This window comes from Hyperolius riggenbachi, chromosome 11 (genome assembly GCF_040937935.1).
Source record: "Hyperolius riggenbachi isolate aHypRig1 chromosome 11, aHypRig1.pri, whole genome shotgun sequence".
NCBI classification, from domain to species: domain Eukaryota; kingdom Metazoa; phylum Chordata; class Amphibia; order Anura; family Hyperoliidae; genus Hyperolius; species Hyperolius riggenbachi.
This window is the reverse complement of record NC_090656.1, coordinates 242,675,498-242,691,937: the sequence shown is the minus strand read 5'-3', so window position 1 is coordinate 242,691,937 and position 16,440 is coordinate 242,675,498. Positions and strand designations below refer to the sequence as shown.

The following is a 16,440-nucleotide window of genomic DNA, read 5'->3' as shown; positions in this document are numbered from 1 at the left end:
TAGACTACATTCCTGCTGAAACATCCTTCCTGTTGCCTAACTCTAACCACTCCCCCTCTAGCCTCCCTTTCTGACGCCCAACTCTAACCACTCCCCCTCTAGCCTCCCTTCCTGTTGAAACACCCTTACTGACGCCTAACTCTAACCACTCCCCCTCTAGCCTCCCTTCCTGTTGAAACACCCTTACTGACGCCTAACTCTAACCACTCCCCCTCTAGCCTCCCTTACTGACGCCTAACTAACCACTCCCCCTCTAGTTTCCCTTTCTGACGCCCAACTCTAACCACTCCCCCTCTAGCCTCCCTTCCTGTTGAAACACCCTTACTGACGCCTAACTCTAACCACTCCCCCTCTAGCCTCCCTTCCTGAGGCCTAACACTAACCACTCCCTCTCTAGCCTCCCTTCCTGTTGAAACATCCTTCCTGAAGCCTAACTCTAACCACTCCCCCTCTAGCCTCCCTTTCTGATGCCCAACTCTAACCATTCCCCCTCTAGCCTCCCTTCCTGTTGAAACACCCTTACTGACGCCTAACTCGAACCACTCCCCCTCTAGCCTACCTTACTGACGCCTAACTCTAACCACTCCCCCTCTAGCCTCCCTTTCTGACGCCCAACTCTAACCACTCCCCCTCTAGCCTCCATTCCTGTTGAAACACCCTTACTGATGCCTAACTCTAACCACTCCCCCTCTAGCCTCCCTTTCTGTTGAAACACCCTTACTGACGCCTAACTCACCACTCTCTCTCTAGCCTCCCTTACTGACGCCTAACTCTAACCACTCCCCCTCTAGCCTCCCTTTCTGACACCCAACTCTAACCACTCCCCCTCTAGCCTCCCTTCCTGTTGAAACACCCTTACTGACGCCTAACTCTAACCACTCCCCCTCTAGCCTCCCTTCCTGAGGCCTAACTCTAACCATTCCCCCTCTAACCTCCCTTCCTGCGGCCTAATTAGCCACTCCCCCTCTAGCCTCCCTTCCTGTGGAAACATCCTTCCTGACGCCTAACAAATGATTCAGTCAGTGTTTGCCTACTGGAAAACCTTTCCTCTCCCTGATTTACATTCTGACATTTATCACAGGTGGTGACATCTTTAGTCCTGTCAGGTGTAGCTGTACAGAATGTTTGTTTTGGAGAGTTTGGAAGCCTGGTCTCCCAGAATGCGCTAGGAGAATGCAGCCTAGCTAAACAGCCTAGGCTAAGCCTCAGTGGGAGGGCGGGGCTACATAAAATATACAGCAATATATAACGATAGGAAGGGTTTCTGATGCTGAATCCAGGAACATTACCATAAAAGTGGGTATCCTGAATAATTAACTAGGCAACACAGTGGTGTAGTGGTTAGCGCTCTCGCCTTGCAGCGCTGGGTCCCTGGTTTGAATCCCAGCCAGGGCACTATCTGCAAGGAGTTTGTATGTTCTCCCCATGTCTGCATGGGTTTCCTCCGGGCACTCCGGTTTCTTCCCACATCCCAAAAACATACAGATAAGTTAATTGGCGTCTCCTTATGACAATAGAAGGGTTAGATTGTGAGCCCCTTCGAAGCTATGAACTTTGTACAGCACCGCGGAAGATGTTGGCGCTATATAAATATCTAGATGAACCAAGCTCTTTAATATAACGGGCTCTAGTCCCTCACAACCCTCTTCCCCTGCCACCACATGTAAGCGTTCATGTGTGCGCACGTCCGCACATGCCCGCGTGCACAGACGTCCGTCCTTCCCTACTACCCACCCAGCACCGTCCTCCTCCTGTCCCAACAGCTACACATGCGCAGTAGCTAAAACACACGGACATAGGGACAGGAGGAGGACGCAGGGATAGGAGGAGGACGCAGGGACAGGAGGAGGACGCAGGGACAGGAGGGTGATGCAGGGACAGGAGGAGGATGCAGGGACAGGAGGGTGACGCAGGGACAGGAGGATGGCGCAGGGACAGGAGGGTGACGCAGGGACAGAAGGGTGACGCAGGGACAGGAGGGTGACGCAGGGACAGAAGGGTGACGCAGGGACAGGAGGACGACGCAGGGACAGGAGGAGGACGCAGGGACAGGAGGAGGACGCAGGGACAGGAGGAGGACGCAGGGACAGGAGGAGGACGCAGGGACAGGAGGAGGAGCACGCAGGGACAGGAGGACGACGCAGGGACAGGAGGAGGACGCAGGGACAGGAGGAGGACGCAGGGACAGGAGGAGGACGCAGGGACAGGAGGAGGACGCAGAGACAGGAGGATGACGCAGAGACAGGAGGATGACGCAGAGACAGGAGGATGACGCAGAGACAGGAGGAGGACGCAGGGACAGGAGGAGGACGCAGGGAAAGGAGGAGGACGCAGGGAAAGGAGGAGGACGCAGGGACAGGAGGAGGACGCAGGGACAGGAGGAGGACGCAGAGACAGGAGGATGACGCAGAGACAGGAGGATGACGCAGAGACAGGAGGACGCAGGGACAGGAGGAGGACGCAGGGACAGGAGGAGGACGCAGGGAAAGGAGGAGGACGCAGGGAAAGAAGGACGACGCAGGGAAAGGAGGAGGACGCAGGGACAGGAGGAGGACGCAGGGACAGGAGGAGGACGCAGGGACAGGAGGAGGACGCAGGGACAGGAGGAGGAGCACGCAGGGACAGGAGGAGGACGCAGGGACAGGAGGAGGACGCAGGGACAGGAGGAGGACGCAGGGACAGGAGGAGGACGCAGGGACAGGAGGAGGACGCAGGGACAGGAGGAGGACGCAGGGACAGGAGGAGGAGCACGCAGGGACAGGAGGACGACGCAGGGAAAGGAGGAGGACGCAGGGACAGGAGGAGGACGCAGGGACAGGAGGAGGACGCAGGGACAGGAGGAGGACGCAGGGACAGGAGGACGACGCAGGGAAAGGAGGAGGACGCAGGGACAGGAGGAGGACGCAGGGACAGGAGGAGGACGCAGGGACAGGAGGAGGACGCAGGGACAGGAGGAGGAGCACGCAGGGACAGGAGGAGGACGCAGGGACAGGAGGATGACGCAGGGACAGGAGGATGATGCAGGGACAGGAGGATGACGCAGGGGGTTTTATTATATAGGATAATAATGTTCTGCTCTCTACTATATGCCACTACAGTGCCTCTTTAAAGGACATGATATGAAACCATTCACCGGATAAAAGGAAACTCTGTGTACCTTAGTGTGCAGTTTGGCGATCTGTTTCTCGTCAATGCTGGACTGCTTGTACAGCCTCTTCTTGTAGCGAAACTGCGAAAGAAAAGGAAAACATGTATAGCAAGGAAGGATAACCGCCATAGAGACAAGACATATATAACTGAACTCTGGGACATGAAATCTGCCTTAAAGAGGAACTCCAGTGCAAATAATGTAATAATAATGTAAAGTCCTTCATTTTTACAATAATTATGTATAAAGGATTTAGTCAGTGTTTGCCCATTGTAAAATCTTTCCTCTCCCTGATTTACATTCTGACATTTATCACATGGTGACATTTTTACTGCTGGCAGGTGATGTAGCTGCTGCTTGCCGTTTTGGCAGTTGGAAACAGCTGTAAACATCTATTTCCCACAATGCAACAAGGTTCACAGACAGGAAACTGCCAAGAGTACGTACTCAGAGTTTCTTGTGGGAGGGGTTTCACCACAATATCAGCCATACAGCGCCCCCTGATGGTCTGTTTGTGAAAAGGAATAGATTTCTCATGTAAAGGGGGTTATCAGCTACTGATTGGGATAAAGTTCAATTCTTAGTCAGAGTTTCTCTTTAAAGAAGCAGTACACTTTTTAAAGTAAAGTAGGTAAAAGTAGAGCGCTTTCCCCTTTGCCCCTCCCCATCTGAGGATCAGGACGCTGCATCCCCAGAGAATGGCACAGCACCTTGGCCTAAGGGAAGGGGGCGTGGCCAACACAGCCACTGAAACTCCCACAGAGTAGAGTTCTACTGCTGGGGGTGTGGCCACCAAGCTCCCAGACAATGCAGAGAAGAGGCTGGTGGTCTGTTTGGAAGAGGAGAGGCCCAATAATTGTCAGTGTTCATGTGACTGTAAGGTAAAGCCCAGATTTAAAGAGTACCAAGTTGTCATTTTAGCAAGCTTTAATTGTAAAGCACTGTGCTAGACCTGCAAGGATTGACAGTTTTCAGCGGCAACAACTCACCCGTAAAGTTTTTCTAAACTAGACCGAACTCTATGGCCACTCCCACCTTTGTCACTTTGCCCTGCCCCCAGCTCAGCAGCAGAGGCCTAATAGGCAGTTGACAAGCCGGGGGAGGGATGTGGAAATGCAGGAGGAGTGGCCACAGATAAAAATACCTGAGTCACCTCTGGGGGCGGGGGTTGCAGAGTTTCAGACTTCCAATGATGTACAGGTGAGTTATTGCCCCTGACACCCATAGATACTGACAAGTGTAATACAGAGCTTTACATTAAGGACTCTTTTGTGCTTATTAAGGTACAAGCTCCTTCCTCTTTAAGCATTTAGTTCCTTTTTATTAATATATAGAAATGTGACCCCCAACCCTCATCCTCTCCTAATCCTGATCTGACCCAGCCTTCCTACCCACTGAAACCAGCCAAGACTACAAATGGTCAGTGAGATGATAATGATATTGATTTGAATGCAAATGTCTTGCATACTGTACGCTGCTTGGAAATGGGCCAATCAGTATCAGCAGTCAGTGGATTTGATTGGTTCAATGTCTAGCGCAAATAAGCAGTAAGTTTGCATTCAAGCCGGAGATTATAAGCATCTCTGAAAATCTCTGGTCAGAAGTATTTGTCAATCCTAGGAAGCTTTGCCGAACCTCTCCGCTGGCTCCTCCCTCTGCCACTCCCTTCTGGTGACCCCTCCCATTGCCACTCCCTTCTGGTGACTCCTCCCCCTGTCACTCCCTTCTGGTGACTCCTCCCTCTGCCACTCCCTTCTGATGACTCCTCCCTCTGCCACTCCCTTCTGATGACTCCTCCCTCTGCCTTCTGCTGACTCCTTCCTCTGCCACTCCCTTCTGGTGAGTCATGCTGCCTGCTCTGGTAGGTGCCGACCTTCACCTTCCAGAAAGCACTGAACACACAGAGCAGCTGTCTTGTCTCTGCACACAACATTAATTAACACACAAAGCTTCTACCTCTAATGAAGGCACGCCTCTGCTCATCGGCTGTGGATATTCCCGCAGCAGCCGCTCCTCATCCAGGAACTTCCCTTCTCTCCCGTTACTGAAGGGCTGGTAAAGGCCGTAGTTGAGGACATCTTTCAGGCTCTGGTTGAGGGTACACAAGATCCTCTGCTTTGCCACCCATACTGTGGCGTGGGGGTTAAACCGAACACATTTCTGAAACACACAAAGAAGTACACAAAGTGTTAATAAAAGTGCATGTTAAATATTTGGAATACAGGTTATTTTACAACATTGGCAGCATTTGCAATGCTCGCTAGTCACATGACCCTACCCTCCTCCTCCTTGTGCTGCGTATTACCTCTTTGTGGCCGGCCGGATAACGATCAGAACCTTCTGAGCTGCAGTGCTGGCCTCAAAGTGTTCATCTCTAAGTAGCAGCGAGAGGAGGAGGGTGGCAAGAAAGCCCACATTCCCTGCATCTGCAAATATTGTGAATGTATCCTCGGTCACATGACTGTCTGTTACAAAATGTGTTTCTCTAGAATAGTTGCCTCAAATAAGAAAAGTGTGAGTAATGGCATGATTCCCTATTTACTTTTATTACGAAGAAATCCTGCAGGAATGAACTGGGACTTTAAAGGGAGTCTAAGACAGAAATAAAAAATGGGGATACTTGCCTTAGACCTCCAGGCCACCAGAGCTGAACCCTCTAGAATATTGCGGCCACGCTCCTCTTCGTTCCTGTGTGAGTACGGTCAGGTGAGTACGATCGCACAGGCCCCTTGTGGACGAGCAGCTTTGGCTTACTGAGCTCATACACGGCGGACAGCACAGCCACGAGAACATATCTGACAAGCTCTTGTGGCATGTGTTCTGAGGGCCCACACGTGGCAACAAAGGGGGCCAGGAGGACACAGGAAGACTCTACTGGATCCAAAGGCTTTCCCTCTTCTTAGTTAAGTGCTTTTCTTCTCTTTCGTCTCGGGTTCCCTTTAATGTGAACCTGAGCTTAGAGGGAGATGGTGGCTGCCATATTTCTTTCCTGTTAAATCAATACCCGTTGCCTGGCAGTCCTGCTGATCTCTTTGGCTGCAGTAGTGTCTGAATCACACACCTGAAACAAGCATGCAGCTCATCCAGTCTGACTCAGAGCACCTGATCTGCTGCATGCTTGTTCAGGGGCTGTGGCTAAAAGTATTAGAGGCAGAACATTAGCAGGACAGCAAGGCAACTAGTATGGTTTAATAGGAAATAAATATGGCAGCCTCCATAAACCTCTCACCTCGGGTTCCCTTTAAATTGGACTTTTACAAGCCGGCTGTACATCGACATTCCCAGCATTCAGTGCTCCCTCTGTTAGCGGTTGTTGGAGGTTTTAGTGAAGCCTCAGAGACTAGAAAGCAAGTTCATCAGAATCATGTTACCCTGCGGCTCTCCATCCTCCGATACCGGCGGGACTCAATAACCAGAGGCAGACTGATTAACACAATATAGGAAGATTTCCCCAGGCGTGTGTCTTATAAACCCAGCGCAGCATTCTACAAAACAAACAGACCTCTCGCTCTATCATATATATATACTAGCTTTATATATATACTAGCTGATGGCCTGACGTATGTATTTGGCTGGTGTTTGCTCCGCCCATTTTTTCTAATCCTACCACACAATTACTCAGTGGCCAAGTTTGGAAGCTTTGAGGTCTTTGGCATCAATAATTTGCATTGAAATAAAACAAATCTGATTGGCTGTTTGTGGCTCCACCCCTTTTCTGAATTTGAACCCCAGTCACCCAATGACCAACTGTATCAGGTTTGAGGCTTGTAATAACAGTGACAAAAGTAACATGATGTATAAAACGTATAATGAATTCCAAGACACAAAAGGGAAGAGCGCCCTGCTCTTGTGAGCTTACAATCTAAAGGAATGGGGGGGAGGGGGGTATAGTATACAATTATCATACCTACAGGCAGTGTGTTTTAGGATATCTAGTAGGAGTGCCGCTTGTCCTTAGGACAAAAAGGAAGTGGCCTAAGGTAGGGGATATGCTTATTGGAACAAGCATGTGTTTGGAGAGAGCGTTTAAAGATATCAGAGGTTGGAGAGTGACAGATGTGCTGTGGGAGGGAATTCCAGAGGAGGGGTGAAGCACGTGAGAAGTCTTGCATACACAAGTATAATATGATACAATAGGATTATCTCAGCCTGCTTACGTATAAACCGGAGCCCAGCTGGCAGGTCTTTACGGGGGACCCTGGCACGTTGCCCCCAGTTACTCCACGACATTCCCAAGGGCTGCGTCTCATGCAGCTGGCTGAAGTGCTATCCCTCAGTCATAGCAATTAGCTGTTGTAACTAATAGTTAGTAGTGACTAGATGTGACACTAGTTCCTATGGGTGGCAACTCCACTGACTTATACTGAAGTCTAGGCGCAAATACTAGTTGCCGTGACTCAGTCCACCATGTGACAAGCTGGTAACAGAGACCGTGAGATGGGAGTGGCCTAGTTCTCTGTGAGCCGATAGGTTAGTCCAGGTGTGGAAGATGAGTAACAAGGGCTCCTGCTCTGTGCAGCAGGCTGGGAGGGTTCCAGGCAGCCTGTACCCTCCACAAAGAGTACAGATTCCAGGCTTGCAAAGAGCAGCCATGTCAGCTTCCATCAGTGGTGGCAAATTTATTTCACATACCGTAGTTCTAAAAAAAACGGCAAACCACAGCGATTTTCTGGAAAAGTGAAGTTTTGCTTTAAAGCCCCAGTTGATGCACAGATTTTACTGCATTTCATAGAACATTATTTTACATGTATAAAAAGTTTTTTGTTTTTTTTTCTGTAAAAAACTACTTTTTTTGAAGATACCCACTGCATCAGTTCACAGATTCTCACAGACTGACTGATGACTGCTCACCCGTAGCCTGCCTGAGCCACTCCCCCTTTCATCGGGATCAATGTGGGGGAGGAACTGCAGCTGCCATGTTGGATTGGTCCAGCAGGAAACAGGTCACTGGCCGGGGGGTGGAGCTATGCATATTACTGTGTCCTGCCCCGGACTCCCCTGCCACAGGACAATTACACTGCACTATGGGTAAAAATAGCCTGAATGTCAGTATTCTGGCACTTTACAGAAAACGCTGCAATCATAAATGAAAGCGTTCTCTGCCACAAATCACAGCGGGACTCATGTATTGCATACAGAGCGAGTTCTCCTCAGACAACCGATGCAATTAAATAAATGGCAGGACGGGGCTGTACACTACAATGCAATCCCTGTGAGGATGGGGATGAGGCGAGCGCGCAGTGACCGCAGTACAGGGGAGACTGCTGCTCTCAGGTCAGGCCTTCAAGGATGGGTACAGGGCGAGTGTGCAGTGACCGCAGTACAGCAAAGACTGCTGCTCTCAGGTCAGGCCTCTGAGGATGGGGACGGGGCGAGCGCACAGTGACCGCAGTACAGGGGAGTCTGAGCAGCCGCAGCTCTCACCTCTGAGGATGGGGACAGGGCGAGTGCGCAGTGACCGCAGTACAGGGGAGTCTGAGCAGCCACTGCTCTCACCTCTGGCCTCTGAGGATGGGGATGGGGCGAGAGCGCAGTGACCGCAGTACAGGGGTGTCTCAGCAGCCGCTGCTCTCAGGTCAAGCCTCTGAGGATGGGACAGGGCGAGCGCGCAGTGACCGCAGTACAGGGGAGTCTGAGCAGCCACTGCTCTCCCCTCTGGCCTCTGAGGATGGGAACGGGGCGAGCGCGCAGTGACCACAGTACAGGGGAGTATGAGCAGCCGCTGCTCTCAGGTCAGGCCTCTGAGGATGGGGACAGGGCGAGTGCGCAGTGACCGCAGTACAGGGGAGTCTAAGCAGCTGCTGCTCTCAGGTCAGGCCTCTGAGGAGGGTGACGGGACGAGCGCACAGGGACCGCAGTACAGGGGAGTCTCAGCAGCCACTGCTCTCACCTCTGGCCTCTGAGGATGGGGATGGGGCGAGAGCGCAGTGACCGCAGTACAGGGGTGACTGCTCTCACCTCTGGTCTCTGAGGATGGGACAGGGCGAGCGCGCAGTGACCGCAGTACAGGGGAGTCTCAGCAGCCGCTGCTCTCAGGTCAGGCCTCTGAGGATGGGGACGGGGCGAGCGCGCAGTGACCGCAGTACAGGGGAGTCTCAGCAGCCGTTGCTCTCAGGTCAGGCCTCTGAGGATGGGGAGGGGGCGAGCGCGCAGTGACCGCAGTACAGGGGAGTCTCAGCAGCCGCTGCTCTCAGTGATGGAAGTAAACACGGAGAGAGTACACCTGTCCTCTGAAATACACGGTCTCCAGCGCGAGAGAATGGCTTTATGTGGAACTGCGCTGCCCCAGGAGAGCTTCTAGCTCACAATTCCTGCAGGCTGTTCAGCCTGACCTGATTTCTTGTGTATATATAAAAAACGAGACTTTATACCACTGCAATGTCTTTAGAATTTTACAGTATTCTATTATTCCCAATTCTGTAATATGTTTTACATTACTTTATTTACACGTTTATCAGCAGTGGCACCGCAAATAAAGTTAAATACTTTCCTCAGTAGAGGGAAGGCCTAGGAGAGAGTCCAGAGGCTCCCTGCGTCCTCCTCACCGCGTTGCTAAGTGTCAGTGGCGTAGCAATAGGGGTTGCAGAGGTTGCGACCGCATCAGGGCCCTTGGGCCAGAGGGGCCCCTCCATCAACCACAGTATTGGCTCTCTATTGGTCCTGTGCTCCTAATAATCACTTCTATAGATGCTTTGAATAGTGGTAATCACTAACAATCTGCTCCCGATCCACTACTTGCACCTCTGACATCATCTTTGGCAGGTTTTGGTGCGTCGCATCAATCACTATGCTTGGGGGGCTCCAATGTAAAACTTGCATCGGGGCCCACAGCTGCTTAGCTACGCTGCTGCTAAGTGTGGACCCTCGCCGCGATCGCCGCTGTGCGTGCTCCTGTGTGAGTTCTCGTCGCCGCCCGCTAGTACACAGATCAATGCATGGAAACACACTTCCCATCCACCGATCTAAGTGCCTGTAATGAATGATTATCAATAGGATGCCCATGGTATGTACCGCAACCTCGATTGTCACTTCAGATGTATTGCATTGCAATTGACTTGCGTGTGTGGTTGGTACGGATTATGCGGAAACACACTGCAGACTTTGGGGCGGCTTGGTGTGCAAGTCTTCACAGACTTGCATTGCCCTGGCGACAAGCTGCAGCGGGGGAGAGTACAGCGCGGTACTGCTCCACGGGCTTGATTCACTAAACCGTGATAACTTCAATATCCCACCTTATGAAAATATATCACACCTTATGAAAAGATATCACACCTTATGAAAAGATATCACACCTTATCAAAGTTAACACGCCTTATCAGAGTAGCATAGCGAGTGCTACAAACCCGCAGGGGCTAAGGGCAGGACGAGTGCCATTGCCAATTAGCAAGCATAAGTTTGTAGCGCTTGCTATGCTACTCTGATAAGGCGTGTTAACTTTGATAAGGTGTGATATCTTTGATAAGGTGTACCGTATATACTCGCATACAGGCCGAATTTTGCACCACCAGGAAGGGGGCCAAAAGTTGGGGGGTCGGCTTGTATGCGAGTCTTGGTGGGTGGTGGTCGGTGGTCCCAATCCCCCCCCCCCCCCCCCCCCCGCTGCTGCTATTACCTGCTCAGCCAGCGGCCGCTTCCTCTAATCCGGCGGGTTCCCCTCCCCAACTCCATGCGCATACCGTAAGTGTTTCACAGCAGCGCACCCGGCTCTGCTGCTGGTGTGCCGAGGCAGGAAAGAGTGGTTCCCCTGGTAACGGCGATACACATCGCCACTACAGGAAGCTGCGCTCCTTCCTGCCTCGTCACAGCAGCTGCTGTGAAACACTTACGGTATACGCATGGAGTTGGAGAGGGGAACCCGCCGGATTAGAGGAAGCGGCCGCTGGCTGAGCAGGTAATAGCAGCGGGGCGGCCGCAGGGGGAGTGGGGAAGGGAGCGGGGAGGGGGGGGCTGCTATATTGGGCACTATACCAGCTATACTGGGCATTATACTAGCTATACTGGGCACTATGCTAGCTATACTGAGCACTATACTAGCTATACTGGGCACTATACTAGCTATACTGGGCACTATACTAGCTATACTGGCCACTATGCTAGCTATACTGGGCACTATACTAGCTATACTGGGCACTATACTAGCTATACTGGCCACTATGCTAGCTATACTGAGCACTATACTAGCTATACTGGGCACTATACTAGCTATACTGGGGCACTATTCTAGCTATACTGGGGCACTATACTAGCTATACTGGGGCACTTTACTAGCTATACTGGGCACTATACTAGCTATACTGGGGCACTATTCTAGCTATACTGGGGCACTATACTAGCTATACTGGGCACTTTACTAGCTATACTGAGGCACTACCTACCCATACTGGGCACTATACTGGCTATACCGGGCAACACTGGAGGGGATCACGCGGCCAGCATTTCCTACCCCCAGGTTATATGGGGGTCAATCATTTTTTCCTGTTTTTTCAGGGAAAAGTTGGGGGTCGGCTTATATGCGAGTATATACGGTAATATCTTTGATGAGGTGTCATATCTTTGATAAGGTGTGGTATCTTTGATCAGGTGTGATATCTTTGATCAGGTGTGATATCTTTGATTAGGTGTGATATCTTTGATCAGGTGTGATATCTTTGATCAGGTGTGATATCTTTGATCAGGTGTGATATCTTTGATCAGGTGTGATATCTTTGATCAGGTGTGATATCTTTTCATAAGGTGTGCTATCTTTTCATAAGGTGTGATATCTTTTCATAAGGTGTGATATCTTTGATCAGGTGTGATATCTTTGATCAGGTGTGATACCTTTGATCAGGTGTGATATCTTTGATCAGGTGTGATATCTTTGATCAGGTGTGATATATTTCATAAGGTGTGCTATCTTTGATAAGGTGTGCTATCTTTTCATAATGTGTGCTATCTTTTCATAAGGTGTGATATCTTTGATCAGGTGTGATATCTTTGATCAGGTGGGATATCTTTGATCAGGTGTGATATCTTTGATCAGGTGTGATATATTTGATCAGGTGTGATATATTTCATAAGGTGGGATATCTTTGATAAGGTGGGATATATTTTCATAAGGTGTGATATCTTTTCATAAGGTGTGATATATTTTCATAAGGTGTGATATATTTGATTAGGTGTGATATCTTTGATCAGGTGTGATATATTTGATAAGGTGGGATATCTTTGATCAGGTGTGATATCTTTTCATAAGGTGTGATATCTTTTCATAAGGTGTGATATCTTTGATCAGGTGTGATATCTTTGATCAGGTGTGATATCTTTGATAAGGTGTGATATCTTTGATAAGTTGTGATATCTTTTCATAAGGTGTGCTATCTTTTCATAAGGTGTGATATCTTTGATCAGATGTGATATCTTTGATAAGGTGGGATATTTTTGATAAGGTGGGATATCTTTTCATAAGGTGTGCTATCTTTTCATAAGGTGTGATATCTTTGATAAGGTGGGATATCTTTGATGAGGTGGGATATCTTTGATAAGGTGTGATATCTTTGATAAGGTGTGATATCTTTGATAAGGTGTGATATCTTTGATAAGGTGGGATATCTTTGATGAGGTGTGATATCTTTGATAAGGTGTGATGTCTTTGATCAGGTGTGATATCTTTTCATAAGGTGTGATATCTTTTCATAAGGTGTGATATCTTTCATAAGATGTGATATTTGAGTTATCACGGTTTAGTGAATCCAGCCCCATGTGTGAAAAGGGCCTCAAAAGTATCAAAAGAGAATTCCTAAACAGGTCAAAGGGGAGGAGCTTTCTCCTGACACTGAGGAACCTCCTTCTGACACGCATAGCAAAGCACACCAATTTGCATATTATTCTCCAGGGCATATCTCTAAAACAAACAAAAAACGTAAGGCTATTTTTATCGCAAGCTACCTCTAATCATGTACTTTATTAATATACGCTCAGCTTTCTGCCAAAGAGACATGCCAAACCTCTTCCCTACAGGGCAGAAGAAAAAACATATTTATCCTCTTTGATCTTCCCGATGAAATTATCTGATTGCGGCTGCTTCTCCCGCTTAAAGTGAACTCAGCATAAACATATGTTACGCTGGCATTGTCTCGCCACCCCTCCCCCTGACTGGAGATCGCCTGCAGCTCCGGCCCACACTGCTCTGCTGCCCAATTTATGTTATTAGACTTCAGAGGGGGAAATCTGTCTGAACACATTCCCTGCGCCTCCTGTGGGCTGAACAACATCGCCTGATTCTTCCAGGCGGCCGATACTAACACTACTAACTGCTCGGTGGTAGGAAATTCAGCCTCATATACTCCTGTGAGAGCGAGCCTGGGTATCTGGGGGGATCGAGGAGGTATTCCTGCAAATACAGCGCCTAAAGCAGACGCCACAAACATCAAATTTCCTGTTCCAATCTCGTAAGGTTCGGTCCCAGTGAACGGATCTCCTGGGTATCAATGCCACAAAAATGTCTGGGGCCAGATGGAAGCAAGCATCGTTTCCTGCCATTTTATTGTCATGTTTTGAGCGCCTAGAGCAGTGATGGCGAATCTTTTAGAGGCTAAGTGCTCAAAACCAGTGCTGGGCCGAAATTACGCATTAGCGTAATTACGCATCGTAATTCACTACAAATGCACCGTAAGCGTTACGTGTAAGGTTACGGTATTACGCGTAATTAATTACGCGTAGACCGTAGGGTTACGTTTTACGCGTAACAAATTACGCGTAAGACAGTAAACTCCCATTGAAATTACACAGTCTGCCGTAATCGCGTAATATTACGCTCCCGTATAATATAAAAAAGCCGCCGACTTTAAGGGTTAATAGCAAAGCCCCCTTAAGTGCTAAGAGCCTCAAATTTGGAGAATATATTAAGGAGATCAGAAGGAATAAGAAGGAAAAAATTTTTTTCAAAAAGACCTTATAGTTTTTGAGAAAATCGATGTTAAACTTTCAAAGGAAAAATATATACATTTAAAAACCCGCCGACTTTAACGGTTAATAGCAAAGCCTGCTTAAAATTTAGGAACACCAAATTCACAGGGTATATTAAGGGGATCAGTGGGAATAAGAGGAAAGCAAATTTTTCAAAAAGACCTTATAGTTTTTGAGAAAATCGATTTTTAAGTTTCAAGGGCGAAAATGTCTTTTAAATGCGGAAAATGTCAGTTTTTTTTGCACAGGTAACAATAGTGTTTTATTTTCATAGATTCCCCCAAGTGGGAAGAGTTTTACTTACTTCGTTCTGAGTGTGGGAAATATAAAAAAAAAACGACGTGGGGTCCCCCCTCCCAGACCTCTTTAACCCCTTGTCCCCCATGCAGACTGGGATAGCCAGAATGCGGAGCACCGGCCGCGTGGGGCTCCGCACCCTGACTATACCAGCCCGCATGGTCCATGGATTGGGGGGTCTCGGAAGGGGAGGGGCAGCCAAGCTTTCCCCTCCCCCTCCGAGCCCTTGTCCAATCCAAGGACAAGGGGCTCTTCTCCACCTCCGATGGGCGGTGGAGGTGGAGGCCGCGATTTCCTGGGGAGGGGTTCATGGTGGCATCTGGGAGTCCCCTTTAAAAAGGGGTCCCCCAGATGCCCACCCCCCTCCCAGGAGAAATGAGTATAGAGGTACTTGTAGTACCCCTTACCCATTTCCTTTAAGAGTTAAAAGTAAATAAACACACAAACACATAGAAAAAGTATTTTAATTGAACAAAAAACATAACCACGAAAAAAGTCCTTTAATATTCTTAATTAACCATTAATACTTACCTGTCCCTTTAAAAGCCAGTTCCCACGCAATATCCTCGGAAATATACTAATCAGTTACAATGTAACAAAGTTATTACAATGTAACAACTTTGTTACATTGTAACTACGCCGCACCCGACGTCACTCACCGCCGCCGCCGCGTCTGTGCTGCAGGACCCCACAGAGCTCTGAGCTATAGCTCAGAGCTCTCTAAGCATCTTTGTATTTGGGCTCCAAGGAGCCCCATTGGTCCTTAGCAGACCAATGGGGTTCCTTCAAATCAGAAGGAACCCCATTGGTCTGCTAAGGACCAATGGGGCTCCTTGGAGCCCAAATACAAAGATGCTTAGAGAGCTCTGAGCTATAGCTCAGAGCTCTGTCGGGTCCTGCAGCACAGACGCGGTGGCGGCGGCGGCGGTGAGTGACGTCGGGTGCGGCGTAGTTACAAAGTAACAAAGTTGTTACATTGTAATAACTTTGTTACATTGTAACTGATTAGTATATTTCCGAGGATATTGCGTGGGAACTGGCTTTTAAAGGGACAGGTAAGTATTAATGGTTAATTAAGAATATTAAAGGACTTTTTTCGTGGTTATGTTTTTTTGTTCAATTAAAATACTTTTTCTATGTGTTTGTGTGTTTATTTACTTTTAACTCTTAAAGGAAATGGGTAAGGGGTACTACAAGTACCTCTATACTCATTTCTCCTGGGAGGGGGGTGGGCATCTGGGGGACCCCTTTTTAAAGGGGACTCCCAGATGCCACCATGAACCCCTCCCCAGGAAATCGCGGCCTCCACCTCCACCGCCCATCGGAGGTGGAGAAGAGCCCCTTGTCCTTGGATTGGACAAGGGCTCGGAGGGGGAGGGGAAAGCTGGGCTGCCCCTCCCCTTCCGAGACCCCCCAATCCATGGACCATGCGGGCTGGTATAGTCAGGGTGCGGAGCCCCACGCGGCCGGTGCTCCGCATTCTGGCTATCCCAGTCTGCATGGGGGACAAGGGGTTAAAGAGGTCTGGGAGGGGGGACCCCACGTCGTTTTTTTTTTATATTTCCCACACTCAGAACGAAGTAAGTAAAACTCTTCCCACTTGGGGGAATCTATGAAAATAAAACACTATTGTTACCTGTGCAAAAAAAACTGACATTTTCCGCATTTAAAAGACATTTTCGCCCTTGAAACTTAAAAATCGATTTTCTCAAAAACTATAAGGTCTTTTTGAAAAAAATTGTTTTCCTCTTATTCCCACTGATCCCCTTAATATACCCTGTGAATTTGGTGTTCCTAAATTGTAAGCAGGCTTTGCTATTAACCGTTAAAGTCGGCGGGTTTTTAAATGTATATATTTTTCCTTTGAAACTTTAACATCGATTTTCTCAAAAACTATAAGGTCTTTTTGAAAAAAAAATTTTTCCTCTTATTCCTTCTGATCTCCTTAATATATTCTCCAAATTTGAGGCTCTTAGCACTTAAGGGGGCTTTGCTATTAACCCTTAAAGTCGGCGGCTACCTAACATTGATCCATGCGTCAACTTTTC

At 48.8% G+C, this 16,440-nt stretch overlaps 1 protein-coding gene across 10 annotated transcripts in view; it reads right to left on the bottom strand.

Annotated features, from left to right (window-relative positions):
* The window catches only part of SHANK2 (SH3 and multiple ankyrin repeat domains 2), a 992,023-nt gene that overhangs the window by 753,423 nt on the left and 222,160 nt on the right, over window positions 1-16,440 (bottom strand). For all 10 annotated transcript variants that reach the window (XM_068260601.1, XM_068260604.1, XM_068260605.1 and 7 more), the window contains 2 exons: window positions 5,105-5,308; window positions 3,158-3,229 (listed from right to left, as the gene is read on the bottom strand). In XM_068260601.1, the coding sequence (XP_068116702.1) occupies window positions 3,158-3,229; window positions 5,105-5,308 (276 nt within the window). The remainder of the gene's footprint in view (window positions 1-3,157; window positions 3,230-5,104; window positions 5,309-16,440) is intronic.